This window comes from Bos javanicus, chromosome 2 (genome assembly GCF_032452875.1).
Source record: "Bos javanicus breed banteng chromosome 2, ARS-OSU_banteng_1.0, whole genome shotgun sequence".
NCBI classification, from domain to species: Eukaryota; Metazoa; Chordata; class Mammalia; order Artiodactyla; family Bovidae; genus Bos; species Bos javanicus.
Window position 1 is genome coordinate 131,337,711 of NC_083869.1, and position 22,468 is coordinate 131,360,178.

The 22,468-nt window shown below is 52.3% G+C and overlaps 1 protein-coding gene across 2 annotated transcripts in view; it reads left to right on the top strand.

Annotated features, from left to right (window-relative positions):
* ECE1 (endothelin converting enzyme 1) overlaps positions 1 to 22,468 on the top strand; it is a 125,284-nt gene that overhangs the window by 96,225 nt on the left and 6,591 nt on the right. For both annotated transcript variants that reach the window (XM_061394163.1, XM_061394162.1), the window contains exons 9-16: positions 5,694 to 5,836; positions 7,237 to 7,351; positions 13,881 to 13,991; positions 15,506 to 15,604; positions 16,203 to 16,280; positions 17,769 to 17,872; positions 21,488 to 21,598; positions 22,376 to 22,443. In XM_061394163.1, coding sequence (XP_061250147.1) covers positions 5,694 to 5,836; positions 7,237 to 7,351; positions 13,881 to 13,991; positions 15,506 to 15,604; positions 16,203 to 16,280; positions 17,769 to 17,872; positions 21,488 to 21,598; positions 22,376 to 22,443 — 829 coding nt within the window. The remainder of the gene's footprint in view (positions 1 to 5,693; positions 5,837 to 7,236; positions 7,352 to 13,880; positions 13,992 to 15,505; positions 15,605 to 16,202; positions 16,281 to 17,768; positions 17,873 to 21,487; positions 21,599 to 22,375; positions 22,444 to 22,468) is intronic.

Here is a 22,468-nt window from a genome sequence, read left to right on the forward strand (position 1 = left end):
GTTTTCTGAATGTTGAGCTTTAAGCCAACTTTTTCACTGTCCTCTTTCACTTTCATCAAGAGGCTCTTTAGTTCTTCGCTTTCTGCCATAAGGGTGGTGTCATCTGCATATCTGAGGTTATTGATACTTCTCCTGGCAATCTTGATTCCTCTGTAGATCAGCCTCTACCAAAGTCTGCCCCCCTGGTGGCAGCTTGGGACTTGCAGGTGATGAACTGGCCTCGGTTCCTTCTCTTTTCTTTTTATATTTATTTGTTTTCATTTACTTATTTGGCTGCAAGGAGTCTTAGTTGCGGCATGTGGTCACTTTGGTTGTGGCTTGCAAACTCTTCGTGGCAGCAAATGGGATCTAGTTTCCTGACCAGGGATGGAACGTAGGTCTCCTGCCTTGAGAACATGGAGTCTTCACCACTGGACCACCAGGGAAGTCCCCAGTTCCTTCTTTCTGGCTCATAGCGTGTAGGCCTTCCCCCAGGCGCCGGGCTCACAGAGGAGTCAGCAGAAAGGCCTCGATCAATCTTCCTGTTTCCTGCCATCACTTAGCTCCCCCCCTGGGAAGGGTGTCCAGGCCACCTCTGCCCACCAAGTCCTGCCCATCCATTCAAGTTCAGCTCATTTTCTCTCCTTTTCGGAAGAACACCTGGACCCCTGCCCCATTTTCTGTCTCCATCTCTGCCTCCAACAAGTGTCCATAGGCCGATGCTGGGGCCATGCTTCTGGGTGAGCTGGGGACACCAGCGAGGAAACAAGCTCAATCTCATTGCCTCGAGCTTTGTGCAGAAGAGGCAGAGCCCTGGAGCCAGGGCAGGGCAGAGTCAGGGAGGGTGAATCTGACACTGGGTGGGGGCTGAGCGGGAGCCAGGCTGACGGGGTGTCCCAGGTGGGGACACAGCCCACACAAGCCTGGCGATGAGGGCTAGAGAGCCCAGCCTCCTTCTGGGTGCCAGCTGCCCTTTAGGTCCCCAGAGAAGCTGGCATTGTGGGGAGTGGCGCTGAGTGGGTTGTTATGGAGATCAGAGGCCTGTGCTGGGCACCATCTGGCACTGTGTTTTCCTCTCCGGGGCCAGGAAGTCAAGGGAGATGCTGTTTGCTGATACAATTTGATTTGGTTTGCTCCAGCTGCCCGGTTCTCAGCCCAGAGGGGCTCCGGTGGTCCCTGTCCCCCCTACAGTGGCCACGAAGCCCAAGAGTGGCTGAGAAAGCAGTCGCCCTGGGTGCATCTGCCCCAGAGTGGCTTGCAGGCTCCATCCCCAGATGCCCTTTCACCATTTCAACACGCTTTTGAAGGAAAAGCTTTTCCTCCCTCCCAGCTGCAGAACTCCCTGATGGGGAGGATTTTAGCAGAGGCAGCAGCCTGGAGTGGTGTGAGCAGAAGACTGCTCGAGCCCAGCCCCACCAGCAGCCTTGGGCAAGTCACATAACCCCCTCCTCCTTGAGCCTTGGTTTCCTTCTCATAAAGTGGGCTTTGCTCGCTCATTCACACCTGCTGTGTTCCAGAACTCAGAGACAGATGAGGGGCAGATGCTACCCTCATAAGTGGCAGTGGTTCTTACTCACCCTATTTTTTAAGATTCACTATTTATATTTTTGACCGCACTGGATCTCCATCGTGGAGCCCTTTCCTAGCTGCAGCTCGCGGGACTGCTCTGCTGTGGTGCATGGGCTTCTCACTGTGGTGCTTCTCTTGTTACAGCTCGCAGGCTCTAGAGCACAGGCTTAATGGTTGTGGCACACGGGCTTAGCTGCCCCGTGGCATGTGAGATCTTCCCAGATCAGGCAGGGAACCCGTGTCCCCTGCACTGGCAGGCAGATTCTCAACTGCTTGACCACCAGGAAAGCCCGGTTCTTACCTTTAAGTCACAGAATTTTTTGAGGCCAGGTTGAAAGGTATGGAGTGTCTCCAAGGGGATGCGTGCATATCACAAAATGACGTCTAGTGTTTAAAGAAGTGCTGGACGCCTGAAGCCTGGTATCCTGGCTGAGAATCCGCCTGCCCTGCCCATGGGGTTGCATGATGATGAGATGAGGCAAAGGCTGAGATCTCAAACTTTGCAAACGGGCCTGCAATTTGAACATGCGACAGCCATCGTTCTTAGTACTGTTCCTGTGTCATCAGTGATGATAGCCCATGTCTCCAGCCCTAAACCAATTTGGCTCATTTCACCCTTGGACAGGAGAGAATGTCTTTTTTTTCCTTGGTATCTGGAAATGTAGTCTTCTTCCTACACTTCAGGTGACTCAGGAAGAGGTACCCCAGCCTTTCACAGTGTGGTTCTAAGAAGACATGTCCATGCCCAGCAGCGGTCTGAATTGAGGACCATGAATCAAACCTCCTTCCGCTGCTTCTCTAAGGGGCCTGAAGACCTTCCTATTCCTTCCTAGGACCTTCCACATCAATGACTGGGAATGAGCCCCATCCTCTGCTCTAAATTCTCTAGCTGAGGTGGAATCTGGGAGCATACATTCTCTCCCGTTGCAAGCCTCCTTGAGCTGGGGGCTTGGTGACGAGCAGGACTTTTCTTCAGCAGCAAGTGTGGAAAATAGAGCTCATCTGTGTACCTCAAAGGCTTAGAGTCACAAGTGGAAGGTCCTGATTGGTTAAAACAGCTGGTCCATGGACACGGACCCAGCCACACGAGTTTTAAGTTAGGTGTTCGCTAAAGCAATAAAGAGTGAAAATTTTGGTAAACAGCACACACCTGATTTCAGAGTTGTGGGAATTTACCTGCACAGAACACCTGCTGTCCCTAAAGGAACAGGCTTGTGTTAAGCACATAGGGATTTATCATCACCTGTATCTCTACCCTGATCAGAGTCCCAGTCACCAGCAGTTGTATGAAGCTCTCATTAATTGTATAAACAGCAACGTTTTGTCAACTTGGCTATTCTCCCAGGGGTCTTTGCCAGCAAGTCACGCAGTCTCCTGGCACTGTTGAGCTCTGTTTGACCAGCTCACCTGGACACCATCACGTTTTGCAGCCACAGAAATTTGATGGGGAAGCCCAGAAGTTACTTGTTTAAGGGGCTCCTGCCAGGGAAAGAGGGTGGAATGGACAAGCTGGGAGGAAAAGAAGCTTGGTTTATTGAATAAGCCATCCCATGAGGCACTTGGCAGGGATTGTTGTCTTCATTGAAAGAAAGGCTGCAGAGTGACTTGAGGTCCCAGAGCTGGTTCATGGTGGAGACTGCAATCCAGGTCTCGCTCAGGACACAGCTGTGCCCAGCTCATCTTGCTCCCAGGCAGGCAGGGATGTGCTGGGTACACACAGCTCTCCCCAGCTCCGTGGGCGGTTTGCGATAGGTTATGTGGGAATACAGATCACCCCCCATCACTGAGAGCCAGTTATTATATATATATTTTAATATTTATTTATTTATTTGGCTATGCTGGGTCTTAGTTGTGGCATGTGGGACCTACTTCCCTGACCAGGGATTGAACCCAGGCCCCCTGCCTTGGGAGCATGGAGTCTTTGCCACTAGCCCACCAGAAAAGAATCCCCGAGAGCCATTTGTTAAATATTTCCCAGCTCACCACCGCCCACAGGACGGGCCCCCTTCTGTCCTTTGAGGTCTTTGCTCCCCAGCAGCTGAGCTGCCCTTTAAAACCAGAGAGACTGTCAAGTGGGAGGTTTCCATGGCTGCCTGTGTCCCTGGAGGCATTATAAGTGTTTACCAGCTGGTTATGGGTTCATCAGTGTAACAGGTTGAGTTCACTTTCTTAATTGATCTTCCGGTATGAAGGCCATTTACAACGCAACTTTCACTTCCTTAATTTGTCTTTGCACTTTGCCCATTTTCAAGGCAACAAAGAACAGAATTTGGAATCAGTCCCAGGACCACTCCTGGGAGACTTTGAGCAATGAGTGCAATAGCTAATCAATGATTATAATAACTAACATTGATTGAGTGCTTGCTCAGTGCCAGATACCATTGATATTAGAGGCATTTGTACTGTGACACAGGATATGTAGTCCTGAAAAACCTTTCTGTAAAATTACAGGACTAAAAATAGCAGAACATATGGGGAAAATAGGACCAGAGCAGACCATTCGAAAGTTGTGTAACTAGAGGACATTATGCCAAGTGAAATAAGCCAGTCACACCAGGACAAATGCTGCATGGTTCCACATATGAGCTACAGAGTAGTCAGATTCACAGACAGAAGGTAGACTGTGGTTGTCTAGGGCTGAGGGTGGGGGAGGCATTGTTTAATAGAGTCCGTTTCAGTTTTGCAAGATGGAATCTGAGGATGGCTGGCGAATGTACTTAATGCCATAGATAAGATGGTAAATTTCACGTTATGTGCGTTTTACCATAATTATTTAAAATGTAGCATGACTTTGTAATCAAAACACTCCCAAGAGGGTAATTGGAACTTCGAGAGAGAGCTCGGCATGGCCGGAGGCTGCCTAGGGGGTGGAATGGCGCTCCCGGCTGTGGACACTGAGACCCTGCAGACAGACAGACGGGAGCTGTGTGCAAGTGGGCTGCCGTTCCGCGGGCCCAGGGCGAGTGCAGCCCTCTGGGAGCTGAGTCATGCAAAGCAGGCGTGTGCCTCTGTGGGGACAGAGCCCTCCAGGTGCTGCTTTTAAATTTTCTTAAATTAGAGCCTACCAGCTTCCCGTGTGTGCCGCAGCTGAGCTGAGGGCTCTCCCTTTCTTGCTGAGGTTAACATCCTGCACTTGCTTTTCCAGCTTCCATGCCTGAGAAGAACTGCCCTGTGGACCAAAGCACTCTACACGCTCTACAGCCATCATTCTTGTAATGCCAATCATGTAGAGGACCGATCATATAGAAGCTGATGAATGTTACAGAAGCATTTGTTGAGTAAAACAGATGAGTTTAAGTTGTTTAATCCCCATAGTAACCCTATGGGATGGTTTCTATGAAGATAAGCCTCACTTTTCAGAGATCCTGAGGCACAGAAAGTGAGGTGTTAGTTGCTCAGTCGTGTCTGACTCTGCAACCCCATAGACTATAGGCCACCACAGGCTCCTCTATCCATGGGATTCTCCAGGCAAGAATACTGGAGTGAGTTGCCATGCTCTCCTCCAGGGGATCTTCCCGACTCCAGGATCAAACCTGGGTCTCCTGCTTTGCAGGCAGATTCTTTACCATCTGAGCCACCAGGGAAGCCCAAGAATACTGGAGTAGGTTGCCATGCACTTCTCCAGGAGATCTTCCCAACCCCGGGATCAATCCTGGGTCTCCCGCTTTGTGGGCGGATTCTTTACCATCTAAGCCACCAAGGAAGCCCTTGAAGCACCGAGGGCTTCATCAGCTTACTTGAGATCACACAGCTAGTAAGAGTGTGAACCCAGGCAGTCTGGCTCCAGATTCTGCACACCCCCATGACACACCCCTCTGAGGCTCAGTTTCTTCATCAATAAAGTGGGGATAAAGGTACCTACCACCTAGGCCTGTCGGGCAGTCTGGCTGAGAGAAGACGTGTGCCACCTGCGGTGGCTCCTGGCGTTAGAGGGGCCTGACCGACAGCTGCTGCTTCTGTCCCCGTGTCTGTTGTTCTTCCATTTCAAGTTACAGTTTGGTGTTTGGCACCTCGTATGTGTCCTTCTGTGTACAGGGACTCTGACAGCAGTCAGCCAGCCTGACTTCTTCAGAAGAGCGACCTGGAGACCTGGGCTCTGAAGAGAGGCAGCCCAGCCAGAGTCACCCTGTCTGCTTCCCTTCCAGACCTTGGCGCCCGCCATCAACTGGCTGCCCTTCCTCAACACCATCTTCTACCCCGTGGAGATCAATGAATCAGAGCCTATTGTCATCTACGACAAAGAATACCTGAGCAAGGTCTCCACCCTCATCAACAGCACAGACAAATGGTAAGGGCCCCCAGCGGCCGGGTCCGGGCCCCGCGAAGGCAGCCTTGAGGTCGCACACGGCCCCTCTGCTCAGCCAGGATGGGGACACGCTGACCCGGGAAACCGGCCCACGGGCTGGCTTTTTAAAAATCTTTATTTGGCTGTGCTGGGTCTTAGTTGCAGCACTCGGGAGCTTTTATTTGCAATATGTGGCATCGAGTTCCCCAACCAGAGTTCGAACCGGGGCCCCTGCTTTGGGAGTACAGAGTCTTAGCCACTGGACCACTGGGAAGTCCCTGGGCTGGCTTTTCTGAGAGGCTGCAGGGCACCCTGACTCCTCCACCGGCCCCCTTGGTAGCCTGGGGCACGTTTCTTTCCCTTTATTGGGTTCATCTTCCTCATCCATGAAATGAAGATACAAGCAGCACTTACCGCACAGGGTTGTTGTGAGAACTGAGTGAAGCAGTTGGTGTGAAGTATGTTAGCACAGTGCTGGCCCCGAATGGGACTCAGGAAGTGTTTGCTGACACTTGTAGTTAATACTTAGGATTGTTTTTAATTTTAAAGATTTGTTATAGGGAATTCCCTGATGATCCAAGGGTTAAGACTCTGGGCTTCCACGGCAGGGTCCCAGGTTCAATCCCTGGTCAGGGAGCGAAGATCCCACAATCCTTGTGGTATGGAAAAATAAAAAGGATGTGTTGTAGAAAATTTTTTAAACTACAGAAAAAAGCAACAAAAATTAAAATTACCCAGAGCGCTCATGTTGACCTTATGGGATGTGTGTGTGTGTGCGCGCATTTATAGAGAGAAGCATGGATATGTAAGTGAGAGAAAGAGAGAGATGGATGTTCTGATACATCGTTCCTCTTTTTCCCCATCATTGTGACCACATGGATAGTTTGCCTTTCCTTAACATTTATCATAAAATTTCCCCATGTCATCCCAGGCCTCTGCACGTCTCATTTTTCATAACTCCATGATAGTCCCTCGAGTATAAATATGATTCTTTATTCACCATTCCCTGCTGTCAGACATTTAGATCGGCTCCGGTTTGAGGCCGGATGTTCATTATAGTGAACACCCCGTGTGTGTGGAGGTGCCTTGCCTACAAAGGTGATATCCGCCCCTGATGACCCTCTGTGCTCTGGTGGCGGGGGCAGTGAGAGCTCCCATTCATGGAGACTTGGGCGCGGCTGGTCAGAGTGGCCTTTCCTGCCCGTCCGATTCTTAGGCCCCTTTTCCCATGTCTGGCCTTCTGGCCGGGACACCCTCAAGCTTTGGAAGTGGCCACCCCTTCCCTGCTTTGGCCGAGTGGCACCCACCATCCAGCGTGCGTGTCTGTGACCCCTCGAGGTCAGCGGGGGGCTTGCTGCATCTGGCCCCGGGCCCTTCTGAGCCTGTCTGTGCTGCTGCTGCAGCCTGCTGAACAACTACATGATCTGGAACCTGGTACGGAAGACGAGCTCCTTCCTCGATCAGCGCTTCCAGGACGCCGACGAGAAGTTCATGGAAGTCATGTATGGGACCAAGAAGGTGAGCCTGTCGGCGTGCGTTTCCCCCACACACGCTGAGCGCCTGCTGGGCACCAGGCCCTGCAACTCACAGGGAGGTAGGTGCCAGGCAGAGGAGGAAGAGGGCCGCCCAAGGGACCCGCCCTGGTGTGCATCAGTGCGCAGGAGGGGACCTAAGACAGCGGGGTGGACAGGGGCCTCCAGGGAGGGGCGGTTACACCGAGTCTTCAAGTATATGGGCTTCCTTCCCAGGTGGCTCAGAGGCAAAGAATCCGCCTGCCAAGGAGGAGACTTGAGTTCGGTCCCTGGGCCGGGAAGATCCCCAGCAGGAGAAAATGACAACCTATTCCAGTATTCTGGCCTGGGAAATCCCATGGGCAGAGGAGCCTGGCGGGGTACGGTCCATGGGGTCGCAAAAGGTCAGACATGACTGAACTATGAGTATAAAATAGACCCAGAGATTTGGCTAATTTACTGCGAAAGGTGGCTTCTGTTCTCTCCCTCTGACTTCTCAGGTGCGATGGTTCTGAGGCTTCCTTGTGTAATAGAACTCACGTGACCGTCACATCCCTGCAGAGTGGGTGCCACCCTCAGCCCCCTTTTACACAGGGGCCCTCCAGTAATCCTACTTCTTCCCCATAAATATAAAAGCCTTGGAACAGCCCCCTGACTCCCAGAAAGTACGCCAGTGTCCGCCGATGTTGTTAGCCTCCCAGGCCCTGGTCCAAGGGGGTCTCTGCTACTTTAAATGCCCCACTGTGACCCCTGCCCACTGGCTACTTCCACCTTCTCCTCAAGGAAGCAGAGGTCATCTCTGTCGTGGGCACCGTGTGCCAGGCTCTGAGCACAGTGTGCAGACACTGAGGTGGGATCTGTGCCCTAGGCCCCCGTGCCTGCCGAGGGAGCTGGTAGAAACGACCAGTCCTCGCGGGTGCTGAGGGGACCCCCAACCTAGGGCCCCGGTGAGAAGCCGAGAGGTCCCCCAGCCGCAGAGCAGAAGCTGGAGAGCCAAGCCTTTGGCCAGCGCCCTGTCCCCACCAGGACCACTGCTTGCAAGACCCTAGAGGGTGGGCACAGCTGGCTCCCTGGACTCTGCCCCGCCACCCCTCCCAGAGTCCAGGGGGAGTGGGCGGGGCCAGATAAGGACTCAGGGGATGGCAGGATGTGGGTCTCACAGTTCATCCTGGGGCAGGGTTCTCCGTGTCCCTCTCTCTGGCGGGAAGGGGGCTGAGGAACAAGCCCTGAACCGAAGCAGAGGGGCTTCCTCAGCCCAGTGGCCTCCCTGGCCCTGCAGGGAAGGAGGGGAAGAGCTGGCTGCCCTGCCCGCCTCCCTGCTCCAGCTGCTCCTCCTACCCTGGTCCAGCCCTGGAGGAGCGCCTAGGTGCAGACCTGAGCAGGCAGGGACTCTGCCCTGGAGCCCTGGGCCTCCCGGGGCCTTTATACAGGAGGGGCCTGACCAGGACCCGGCAAGGCAGTTACTGAGACGGCCCTGTGTGTGGAGCACACACCTCCATCATTGCTTTCCCCAGACCCCGCGGGTTACAGATGGGAAAACTGAGGCTCAGGGAGGAAAGGGCTTTCCCTAGTCACCCCGCAAGGAGAGGGTCAAGCTCAAATTCAAACCCAGATCTGGATAACTAGAACTTTTAGTACTTTTGGCTACCCACTATTGGTAATAATAAATAAAATATATAAAAAATATCCCTGCTGGATGTTTACCTTTATAGACATTATCTCCCCCAAGTTCCTACAATAGTGCTCAGTGTTGGAAACTATTACCATCATCCCATTTTACAAATGAGGAGACTGAGGTTCAGTGAGCAAAGGGACTTATTCAGAGTCACACAGCTCCTAGGTGGAGAAAGTGAAAGTGTTACTCGCTCAGTTGTGTCAACTCTTTGTGACCCCATGGACTATAGTCCTCCAGGATCCTCTGTCCAAGGGATTCTCTAGGCAAGAATACTGGACTGGGCTGTCATTCCCTTCTCCAGGGGTTCTTCCCAACCCCTGGAGAACTGGATCGAACCCAGCTCTCCTGCATCGCAAGCAGATTCTTTATTGTCTGAGCCGCCTTGGAGTTCCGTAAGTGGAAAGTGGCTTTCAAACCCAGCATGTCCGATTCCACAGCCTGTCCTTCTAAGCTCTGCACCACTCAGCTTCAGCTCTGCAGGAACCAAAAGTTACAACTGAGCGTCCTAATAGTTGCCAGAGGCAGCAGAGGGGAGGGCAGAGTGAGGAGTTGTCAAATAGGTACAGAGTTTCAGATCTGCAAGGTGAAAAGTTCTGGAGATTGGTTGGTAGATATAAAACTACTGGACTTTATACTTAGAGTTCCCTGGGCCAGGCTCATGGTGCAGCTGCCGCTCTGACTAGTGAGATGCTGAGAGCTGCTGGGACACACAGAGGCCTGGGCAGAAGCAGGGGTAGCTGGGAGACCCTGCAGGTGCGAGGCTCTGGGCCGGGGGTCGCTGGATGCCCCCGGATGGAGGGATACTGCCTATCTATTTCTCCTTCTCCAACCCTCCTCACCCCCTGTCATGACTGCTCCTGGGTCCTGGCCGGGTCCACCCAGCTTGTATCCAGCACAACTCACAGGACAGCCCTGTGTGACCTTGGGTAGTCCTGGCGCCTCTCTCAGCCTCCGTTTTCCCATCTTTTGTTTGGGGTCATTCCTGATCTCATCTCACAGGACCCTGGGGAATGGCTTCCATGTGGGAAAACACTTTTAATTTCCTAAAGCTTTATGGAGCGTCCAGTTGTCCACTGATATAGGGAGATAATAATGCAGCACTTTGCGTCAGAAGATCTGAATTTCCACTGCCTCCTCTGACCAGACAACCTTTTTTTAATATAATTTTATTTAGTTATTGATGTATTTTTGGCTGCTCCGGGTCTCCCGCTGCTGTGCGCAGGGGCTTTCTCTAGTTGCAGTGCTCTGATTTCTGGCTGTGGTGACTTCTCTTAGAGTGGAGCACGGACTCCAGGTGCACGGGTTTCAGTGGTGGTGGCACACGGGCGTAGTTGCCCTGTGGCATGTGGGACCTTCCCGGACCAGGGATTCAACCCGCGCCCCCTGCATTGGCAGGCAGATTCTTTACCGCTGGACCAGCAGGGAAGTTCCTAACCTAACATAGTTAGGTTAGGAATAAATTCCTAACATAGTTCAGTTCAGTTCAGTTGCCCAGTCGTGTCCGACTCTTTGCGACCCCATGGACTGCAGCGCACCAGGCTTCCCTGTCCATCACCAACTCCCGGAGTTTACTCAAACTCATGTCCATTGAGTCGGTGATGCCATCCAACCATCTCATCCTCTGTTGTCCCCTTCTCCTCCTGCCCTCAATCTTTCCCAGCATCAGGGTCCAAGGGACTCTCAAGAGTCTCCTAACCACACAGCCTTGGGCAAATCACTTCATTAGATCAGGGAGCTTAGTCTTTCTATCTGCAAAATGAAATAACTCATCACTGCCCTGTTTACCAGAGGGCTGACTGGGATTACACAGGGGGATCCCCACAAAGTCTGCTCTAAAGGGTACCACACTCCACAAAGGAGCACAGAGAGAACCTGCTTCGTAAGGTTGTAGGAGGGTTCTAGGGAATAGGGCCCAGAACCAGTTCAATTCAGTCGCTCAGTCGTGTTGGACTCTTTGTGACCCCATGGACTGCAGCAAGCCAGGCCTCCCTGTCCATCACCAACGCCTAGAGCTTGCTCAAACTCATGTCTATCGAGTCAGTGATGCCATCCAACCATCTCATCCTCTGTCGTCCCCTTCTCCTCCTGCCTTCAGTCTTTCCCAGCATCAGGGTCTTTTCCAATGAGTCAGCTCTTTGCATCAGGTGGTCAAAGTATTGGAGTTTCAGCTTCAACATCAGTCCTTCCAATGAACATTCAGGACTGATTTCCTTTAGGATGGACTGGTTGGATCTGCTTACAGTCCAAGGGACTCTCAAGAGTCTTCTCCAACAGCACAGTTCAGAAGCATCAATTCTTTGGCACTCAGCTTTCTTTATGGTCCAACTCTCACATCCATACATGACCACTGGAAAAGGTCCGTATAGCTTTGACTGGACGGACCTTTGTCAGTAAAGTAATGCACCCAGTAGATGTTTAATAAGCATTAACTACTGGTGCTGATGCTGTTAGGCTTGTTGTGCATCTGCTTCTCCCCCCGGATGTTCTGGGTGCTTCGACTGAGACGCTTGAGGGCAGGACCTAGCCCTAGCTGTCAGGGTACAGCTGAACTGCTCAGAGCACACTGGCTATGTGAATTAATGAACACACACGTGAATGGATGGGTTTATGCAGAGAATCTCTTGAGAAGACAATGAATAAGAATCGGTCCATGATTCAGCCACCCCAGCCTGGAGCCTTCACGGAACCCAGGAGCTACAGTCCTCTGGTCCTGACCTCCTGCGTGGTCGGCCTCTGTACCCAGGGCAGGGTGGGGGGAGAGTTTAAATGGATTTAACAACCAGGAAGTAAAAGAACTTAGAAAAGGCTGGAGGGCCTTTTTCTTTCTTCCCTCTGGTATTTAAGGATCTTTTAAACTAATGTATAATTTGTTATTGTTTTTGTCTAGTGGCTGAGCCATGTCTGACTCTTCTGCGACCCCATGGACTGTAGCCCACTAGGCCCCTCTGTCCATGGGATTTCCCAGGCAGGAATACTAGAGTGGGTTGCCATTTCCTTCTCCAGGGGATCTTCCCAACCCAGGGATGCAACCCGAGTCTCCTGCTGAGCAGGTGGATTTTTTACCACTGAGCCACGTGGGAAGCCCAACTACATACCAGTAGATGGGGAAACAGTGGAAACAGGGAGAGACTTTATTTTTGGGGGGCTCCAAAATCACTGCAAATGGTGACTGCAACCGTGAAATTAAAGACACTTGCTGCTTGGAAGAAAGTTATGACCAACCTAAATAGCATATTCAAAAGTAGAGACATGACTTTGCCAACAAAAGTCTGTCTAGTCAAGGCTATGGTTTTTCCAGTAGTCATGTGTGGATGTGAGAGTTGGACCATAAAGAAAGCTGAATGCCTAAGAATTGATGCTTTTGAACTGTGATGTTGGAGAAGACTCTTGAGAGTCCCTTGGGCAGCAAGGAGACCCAACCAGTCCATCCTAAAGGAAATCAGTCCTGAATATTCATTGGAAGGACTGATGCTGAAGCTGAAACTCCAAACTGTGGCCACCTGATGGGAAGAGCTGACTCATTGGAAAAGACCCTGATGCTGGGAAAGATTGAAGGAAGGAGGAGAAGGGGATGACAGAGGATGAGATGGTTGTATGGCATCACCGACTCAATGGGCATGAGTTTGAGTAAACTCCGGGAGTTGGTGATGGACAGGGAGGCCTGGCGTGCTATGGTCCATGGGGTTGCAAAGAGCTGGACATGACTGAGCGACTGAACTGAACTGAATGGACTAAAAATGTGTACGTTAAGTATGCAGTTCAGTGAGTGTTGACAAATGAAATCGCTCCGTTACCACCAGCCCAATCAGGGTGGCGAGCGTGTCCATCACCCATTTGTCCAGAGTGCTCTGTGTAGGAGGCTCCCTTGCGCCCCCATCGGTCCCCCCATCAGCCCTGTCCCCCCAGAGGTGGGTGTAGATGGAACCACACGCCATGTGGGCTTCTTTTGCTCGGCCTAACGGCAGTGAAATTCACCCATGTCGTGTGCGTCCGTCGCTCCTTCCCCTTTTGTTGCCGAGTCGCGTGCTGTTGTATGAAAATACCACATTTTGTTCATCCATCTGCCTGTCGACGGGCATCTGGGTTGTTTTCAGTTGATGGCTATTGTGAAGCAGGCTGCCCTGAGCCTGGGTGATTTTCACCACCTGTGCTTCAGGGTTAAGAGGACCAGCTTCCCTGCAGCGTGGGGGTTTGTGTGATCAGGGCCACCGCTTGTGGTCATGTGGACTGTCCACAAAGGCGGTCTGGGCAGAGGAGCAGGCAGGCTGAGCCCAGCCCAGGTGCCTGGCCCCAGGCCCAGCTCCAGAAGGCTGCAGCCCAGCCTCCAGCACATCTTGTGGGCTGGTGGGCTTGTGAGTGAGACCGAGGTTGGATGAACTTCGGTCATCCCACAGGGTCCCGGTGGTGGCTCTTTCTCCAAGAGGCTTTAAATGGGGCTGCAGCCCTTCTGGGGTTTTCTGTTACTTGGGGGTAGAAAGGGAACTTCCCAAGGTTCTTTGCGACCAGGATCCTTAGCATCCTCCAGGAGAGAGGAGGGGTGTGGGGTGTGCAGTCCGGCATGTCATGGTTCCGGCGGCAGGGCGACTGGAGCAGCGGCTTCCCCTTGTGGACTGTGTCCTCATCTGCCTCCCAGGTCTGTTTTGGTGGCTCTGCAGGATACCTTAGCATCTGTAGAGTGCTCTGCAGGAAGCGATTGATGGCAGGGATTAGGGTGATCCCCGGGCCTTTTGGTCCAGTGCCTAAAATAACTTCCGCTGGGTCAGGAAAGGTCTCCCTCAAGTTCTGGACAGAAGCACAGACCCCGCTCTGCCACCTCCTGGACAGACAGTGTCAACTAACCCCTCTGACTTGTGTTTTCCAGACGTGTCTTCCCCGCTGGAAGTTTTGTGTGAGTGATACAGAGAACACCTTGGGCTTCGCCCTGGGCCCCATGTTCGTCAAAGCGACCTTCGCTGAGGACAGCAAGAACATAGTAAGTGCCCCCCCACACACGGAGGCCGTGACATCACACCCGCCTCCCCCGTGAGCCTGCCAGGCCGCGCTCTCATCCGCTCTGGACTGGCTCTACCCCGGGCCAGGGCTCCGGCCCTAACTCCAAGGTTCCATTTTCTAAAGCCTTGCGTAATCTGAGTTATCTACAACAGAGAATATGATCATAGAGGCAGGCACTTTGTCTGTAGGATTTCACGTAGCCCCTCCCGCTTCCCAGGGAGGTTAGTCTGGCCGTCTCCACCTCCAAGGGTAGGCAGGGCCCAGAGAGGTCATGTTGACAGAACAGCTTGACATGAAGTGGTGGTGGCCACAGGACGCCTGTGGCTGAGCGCCTGGAGACAGCTGGGCCCCAGCCTGGATGCCGGCTTTGTCTCTTCCTGGTGGGGGGTCTTGGGACAATACTCTGAGCCCAAGGACATGGAGGTGGGCGCGTCCATCCCTCAGGCGGAGACTGAACGGCATTGTGCACACGACAGCAACCGGAGCAGAATGCGGGCTCAGGGAGGGGTAGCCGCTGTGGCATTACTGTTGGGGTTCAGTCGCTGACTTGTGTCCAACTCTTTGAGACCCCACGGACTGCAGCACCCCAGGCCTCCCTGTCCTTCACCACCTCCCAGAGTTTACTCAAACTCGTGTCCATCGCGTCAGTGATGCCATCCAGCCATCTCATCCTCTGTCACCCCCTTCTCCTCCTGCCCTCAGTCTTTCCCAGCATCAGGGTCTTTTCCAACGAGTTGGCTCTTTGCATGAGGTGGCCAAAGTATTGGAGCCTCAGCTTCAGCATTTGTCCTTCCAATAAATATTCAGTCTTGATTTCCTTTAGTACCATTTTTATTACTAACTTTAACTGCACAGATTTTTTATTTGCAGTCAGAGGTTAGCAAACTGACTCAAACCTCGTACGTGACCTGCCTGTTAGTGGCTGATGCAGATTCTGAGTCACGTTCTGTCCGTCGTCAGTCTGTCTGCTCCTCCTGCTGCCCGACTCCCCCTTCCCCTGCTCCAGAGTCTTTTTCAGCCTCTGGATCTGCTTTTGACATTCATCTCCAGCCTGAACAGTCTTTCTGGAACCACCCCTCAGAACTCGGCTTCTCTAGATGTTAAAGCCCAGTCCATCCAGAAGGAATTCCGTGAGCCACTACCTCTGAGAACAGATACACATCCTAGGATTTCTGAAAAGAATCACAGCGCACGGCACAGGCACCCCTAAGTCCCGCCGTAAGAGTCTTTTCCAGTGTTCCCAGAGCTTGCCCTGAGTGTATTTGACCAGGGAGCCCTGTTTATAGAAATCCGTCTCTTCTCACAGGATGCTAGCGTTTAGAGGAAGGAGGTTGGGGAACCAGGACTGTGGACCCCCTTCCTCAGCCCAGCACCTCGGAGCACAAGGCCTGGAGCCAGGATCTGAGTTTAGTCTCTGGCCCCACAGCATCCTTCTCCATGGGATGCCCGCTGCCCATGGACAAGTTCAGTGCCCACACGTGACTGTCTCCTCAGGCCAGCGAGATCATCCTGGAGATCAAGAAGGCGTTTGAAGAGAGCCTGAGCACTCTGAAGTGGATGGATGAAGATACTCGGAAATCGGCCAAGGAAAAGGTGAGGCTGGCCAGGAGCTGGGAGGGGCCCTGCACAGAGGGCCGCGACCTCCAAGGAGGAGGTGGGCGAAGGAGGGACTGGCTCTAGCCGGTGAGCCCAACACGGATGCTGTGGGTAGTCCAGCACGATGGCGGGAGAGCCGTGAACACGTAGCTCGGATTAATGACCGGGTGAAAACAGAATGCTAAGTGTGCAAGGGAGGGACTTCCCTGGTGGCCCAGCGGCTAAGACTGCGATCCCAACGCTGGAGGCCCGGGTTCGACCCCTGGTTGGGAAACTGGATGCCACGTGCTGCAACTGAGACCCAGCACAGCCAGATAAATATAATTTTAAAAAACATATGTGCAAGGGAGAGGTACAGAGTGATGTGACGAAGGATTGGATATGGTCCAGCGGAGGCGGGGAGGCCACGGAAAGCTTCCCTGGAGAGGGGACACTGAGGCAGAGATCCCAAGGATAGGCAGAGTTAGACAAGAGAAAGGAACAGGAAGGCCCTGAGCGGGAGGGGCCTGGCTGCTTTCCCTGGGCCCCGACCTTGAGCCCGGCACCCACAGAGCCCTGCCGAGCGCTCACTGTCCTCTGTGTCTCTCCTGCCCAGGCGGACGCGATCTACAACATGATAGGCTACCCCAACTTTATCATGGACCCCAAGGAGCTGGACAAAGTGTTCAATGACGTGAGTGGCTCCCTTGCATTCTGCCCCCCTTGCATTCCTGAAATGCCCCTGGGGGGCCTCCACTCGGGAAAGGGCAGAGGCTGCTCTGGGTGGGCTGCTGGAGGCACCATGACTGTCAAGACGTCTTGAGATGAAGTGGTGTGGGGTCTGGGGATGGACTGGGCACCAGGGGGCCAATCTCTCCTCCTTCCTCCCCTGGGGCCAGCCAGTGGCCCCTGCCTCCCAGGACCTACCAGCAGTCCTTGGCCAGCACAGCATAGTCCGCTCCATTCAATGAGTGGGAGATAATGGGGGAGGGGGGCGACCAGATCCTAGAAGGCATAACTGCATCCCTAAAAGCATCAGAGTGGAGCCCCCTATAGCTCCCAGCCCCCAGAGAAACCTGGACCTGCCTCCTGTCCCCCGGCTTCTCCCCACCTCCCCGGAGAAACCTGGGCCTCTTGTTCAGACCTTGAAATGCTAACGGGAAGGAGGAAGCCTAAACCCCAGGTGCACGTTTAAGCTGAATTTAGGCAGCGGGGTGGTTGATGCGTCCCTGGTGGTTAGAGCTTTGGGCAAATCACTCCGTTAAATGGATTGTGCTTCTGCCCCGAACGCTTTATACCTTGTAATTGAAATTTGTGAATTCAGGCATTTGTGAAATTATAATAACCTCTCGTTGTGGTTATATTTAAAACCTAAGAATATGAAAATTACAGCTGAGAATATGGGACTCATCCGCAGCCTTTTTCCTTGAGAATAATTTTAGATGCTCCAGGGTATCATGATACAAGATGAGGGGCTCCTGGAGACAGCCCAGGCAGACCCCATCTGGATTAGAGTCCGGACCCCAAGGGCCTGGCCTTTCACTGGAGCCCTGATGTAAAGAGCAGGTCTGAGAGAGAACCTCACACCTGTGGCAAGAGCCAAAAGGCCAGGCTGAGTGGGGAGGAAGGTGTGCAGTCATGCCTGCCCCCTGGTAGTTCACAGATCCCAGCTGCATTTATGAGATCTGTGCTGGCCAGTGTGGCAGCTACTGGCCACAGGTCCCTACTTTAGAGAATTAAAATCAATTAATTCATTAAATTAAAAGGTTGCACTCGCCACATTTCAAATGACCTAGAGCCACATGTGGCTGATGTTGACAGTACCTGACAACGTGTGCATAGAACCTGGCCATCATTGCAGAAAGTTCTGGACCCCGCTGGACGTATTGCCCACCCAAGGCCCTGGCACGATGGCACGGGCTTCCTGTTGCCCCGAGACCCTGCTGGGCCGCCCTAGGTGAAGCTCTTAGTGTGCCCCTGAAGGGAGAGGGCGCCAGCCCCGGCCAGAATGCAGGCCAAGAAAAGTGCCCCAGCCTGCAGCCCCTTGCCCCTCGCTTTTGTCTGCCCTGCGGACCAGTGCCCAGGCCACGCGGGGTTTCAGCTTCCTCAGTTTTAGAAGACAGGGTTTGCATTCAAGGACCTGAGCGTGCTCTGACCCTGTGACTTGTTCCCTCCTGCCCAGTACACCGCTGTGCCAGACCTCTACTTCGAGAACGCCATGCGGTTTTTCAACTTCTCCTGGAGGGTCACTGCCGACCAGCTCCGGAAAGCGCCCAACAGAGATCAGTAAGTCCCTGGGCCTCACTGGGAGGACGCTGGCTCCCGCAGGCGGGTGTGGGGGCCCAGCGCTCCTTCAGCCTGAATCGTGTGCGGGGATGTAACTGTCCTGACGGCCCTCTGAGCCGCGGGGACTGGTGTTATCCCACTCAGATGCCGGGAGCCGGGATCAGCCTGAGCCCGCGTGTCCTCAGTGTCCAGCCTGTTGGCAGAGGGGGTCCACCTGACATCACTGCCCAGCTCTGCCGCTGCAGCCTTCAAGGCTTTGCTTCATTGTCTGCAGATAAGATGTGTGTGTGCGTGTGTGCGTGTGTGTGTGTGCGCGCGTGCGCGCACGTGTATTCAGTTGTCTGACTCTTTGCAACCCCATGGACTGTAGCCCACCCGGCTTCTCTGCCCATGGGATTTCCCAGGCAGGAAGACTGGGGTGGGTTGTCAGTTGCTACTCCAGGGGATCTTCTGGACCCTGGAATCAACCCCACTTCTCCTGCGTCTCCTGCGTTGCAGGCTGATTCTTCACTTGTTGAGCCATCAGGGAAGCCAAAGGGCGAAAGCCACTTCTTTCTCTTTGCCGCTGGCTCCCCCTTGTGGACAACAGGGGTTTGAACAGCTCTGTTTCCTCTTTTTTTCTGTCTTCAACCACGGTACACCCTAAACGTACAAGAAAGTGGTCTTTTATCTCCAGAATACGGTGCAAGCACTACCCCAGTGTTGTGAATTTACTAGAAGTCTTTTAGCTTAAACTTTTCCATTTAAATTAAGTCTCCTACTCATTAATGTATCCACACTTAATGCATATCTGTGGGACTCATCTGGAGGAGACATAGTGACTAGCTAGGCTCTCGGAGAAAACACCCTTTCTGTCTCACTCCACTCCCCACTGGTCCTTCATATCAGAATGATCATTGGGAGGCCAAATTTTTCATTAATATCTACCATCTGAGCCTCTTCTATGCTCAAAAAAAAATCATTGAACCCCCAAAAACTTGTTTACAGGGATTGCACTGACTTTTCTGAAAATTTTGTGAAAAAGAACTGTTCTTCTAAAGTTTACTAAAAAGAGAGGTATAGTTTTACTTTTTACAAGTTTCTTTAATGTCTGGCTTAATGGAAGACAGCAGGGTTCTCACATCTGCTCCTGCCTTCAGTCTGTTGCAATGTATCGTTTTGAAATATGTAAAGATACTCTGGCCTTACACAGACATGTAGTTAGAAAAGGAAAGAATATTTTAGCAGTCCTTTTGATACATGTGTACATGCCTCGTTGGTACTACTAAACGTGGCAGGCAGTAATTGTTTTAAATTAATTTGTATTGGGGTAGAGTTGCTTTACAATATTGTGCTAGTTTCTACCGTAAGGAAAATGAATCAGCCACACGCATACGTATGTCCCTGCTTTTTCAGATTTCCCATTGAGGTTGCCACAGAGCCCTGAGCAGAATTCCCTGAGCTATACAGTAGGTTCTTATTAGTTATCTATCTGATTCATAGTATCAGTAAGGCGATGGCAGCCCACTCCAGTACTCTTGCCTGGAGAATCCCAGGGACGGAGGAGCCTGGTGGGCTGCAGTCCATGGGGTCGCGAAGAGTCGGACACGACTGAGCGACTTCACTTTCACTTTTTACTTTCATGCATTGGAGAAGGAAATGGCAACCCACTCCAGTGTTCTTGCCTGGAGAATCCCAGGGACGGGGGAGCCTGGTGGGCTGCCGTCTATGGGGCCGCACAGAGTCGGACACAACTGAAGCGACTTAGCAGCAGCAGCAGCAGCATGGTATCAGTAGTGTATATATGTTAATTCCCCTCTCAATCCTCCCACCCTCTTTTCCCCCCCTGGTGTCCATAGGTTGTTTTTTACTCTGTGTCTCTGTTTCTATTTTGAAAATAAGGTTGTCTGGTTAATTGCACTGCAGAGTCTGAAACCAGTTCGTAAGCTTTTCACATTGTTGCACTACTGTTCCATCAGTGTGCCTTGCACTTTGAATGGATCCTTCCTTTGCCCACGTGTGACTTTGCAACACCATGCAGTGGCCATTTGGAAAACAGTGCTTCACTGAGTCTCACGTATCTTCCTAACAGTGCCATCTTCATTATACATTATATATCCGAAAAAAGTCTACATCGGGTAATGTTGCTGTTGACCTCCAGAGAAAAAAGTCTTTAAGTATTGGACAGCTATCAAGTTTGCCGTGGCCGACACCAGTTTTTCAAGTTTTTGCTTGAAATTTCAGTTGTTTTGAAACCTTGAGTTTTTCTCATTGGCAACAAACCGCGTCAGTTGTTTTGCTTGAGGTGATGCGCTCACTGTTTTTCAAGAAAACGCCTGTCAAACACCCATCATCCTCTCAAGTACAAATGGCATTCCGTGAAAAAAACAGAAATGCTGGGACTTCTTGGTGGTCCACTGGTTAAGACTCCATGTTTCCAATGCAGGGACGTGGGTTCAATCCCTGGTCAGGGAACTAAGGTTCCACACGCCACAGTGTGGCCAAAAGTTTAAAAAAAGAAATAAAAACAGAAATGCTTACAAGTGCTTCCCATCTGGTCACAGACTGTTAAGAGACTTGCACTCAAGGGTCTAGATTTAATGAAGGTAATTATTATGCTGCATCATCAAGGATATTCTTAAGTGAACAGATTTTATTTTTTTTTATTGGTGAAGAACATGGTGACCCACTGAACTGGTACCACTGCCTTGACTCAGCGGAGGCTCCGGCAGTTTTACCCAGCGTTGCCTTTCCCCCATCCGTATAATGTCAACACGGTGGGAAAGGTAAATAGCATCTTACTATTTTAATGAAAATAGTTTCGGCCTCACAGAGCCCCTGAAAGGGAGTTGGGGGCTTCCCATCTCAGCAGCAGCAGCAGCAGCATCTCACCAGGTATCCGTGCAGCACACTTTGAAAACTGCTGACACGCTCATTTTTGAGCCTAGAGAGTCATGACTTTTTAGTGTAGAATGGTCCATTTTGTTCCTTGTTTTTTTTTTTTGAGATGTTCAACATTTTTAATAGTGAAATGAAATATAAAATGAGATTTCATTGTACACTTGCTAACACAGCTAAAGTTGATAGTTTCTAGTGCGGAAGAAGATGCTGGGCACCTGGAAATATCCAGCCTGGCAGGTGGAGGTGTAAAATGGTACAACCATGGTGGAGAACGGGGAGCTTTTTTCTCGTTTTTGGTTTTTAACTTTTATTGCAGTGCAGCTGATTTACAAGGTTGCATTAGTTTCAGGGGTACAACGAGATGAACCAGTTAGTTCTCCACGTACACAATCCACTCTTTTTAGATTCTTTCCCCGTATAGGCCTTACACAGCCTTGAGAAGTCTCACCCCCCGTGCTGTACAGTAGGTCCTTACTAGTTAACGCATTTCGCTCTTTGCCGGGGTCTCACTGTTCCACTGTGCGATGTGACATCGAATTCAACCAATTCCTTCCTAACAGACATTTGGGTGTTTCTAGTTTCCTCTCTCAAAAGCAGTGCTACCTCATGCTTGCATGCCTTGGGCCGGGGCCCAGGGGAATCCACACTTTCAGGGCTCCCGACACGCCCCAGATGGGCTGTCCCCGCCTACCGCCCTCCATGAGGTCGGATCTTCCACGTGTGTCTCGCTTGCAGGTGGAGCATGACCCCGCCCATGGTGAACGCCTACTACTCGCCCACCAAGAACGAGATCGTGTTTCCGGCCGGAATCCTGCAGGCGCCATTCTACACCCGCTCTTCACCCAAGTAGGACGCTCCTGAGGCTCCATCCCATCTCCTCCCTGCCCCCACCCCCCCCTCCCCGCAACCCCTCAGCAGACCCCCCCGGGCCAGCCTGACAGCTGGGTCAGCCCGCCTCCAAACCTGTCTCACCGAGGGCTCCTTGTTCCACTGGCCAGGAGACGTTGCCATGGAAACAACACTCTCACTCCCTGTGCTTCCCTCCGGGGTCTCCTAGACCTCAGAGTCCCTACACAGTGAGAACTCAGGGCTCATCATGGAGGCAGTTCAGTTCAGTCGCTCAGTAGTGTCCGACTCTTGGCAGCATGCCAGGCCTCCCCTGTCCATCACCAATTCCCGAAGCCTGTTCAAACTCATGTCCATCAAGTCAGTGATACCATCATGGAGGCAGGAGCCCCAAACAGGGGAGTGCCCCTCTAGTGATATTCTAGAACAGTCTCAGCTGGGAAGTTGGGAAGGGTGAGAAGTCTCAGAAGTGAATTCCCCACAGGCCTGGATCTGAACAGGCTTGCTCTCTGCTGGCTGAGTGGCCCTTGGGCAACGTAGCTGAACCATCCCACACCTCCATTTGCTCCCTTATAGTCAGTTACTGAGGCCTAGCTCTTCGCACTGACCCAAGAGGGCAGTGCCTGGCACGGTGCTTGGAGTGTAGCTGGCTCTCCAGGTTCTGACTGGCTCTGGGCCCGGCTGGAGCCCTGCAGGACTCTGCTGTGTCTCCAGACTGAGGAAGTGGTGGGCCCGTCCCACACGGCATCACTCTCACCCCCGTGTCTCCCCTTCCAGTGCCTTAAACTTCGGCGGCATCGGCGTCGTCGTGGGCCACGAGCTGACTCATGCTTTTGATGATCAAGGTACGGGTTCCTCGGGGTCCTCTTC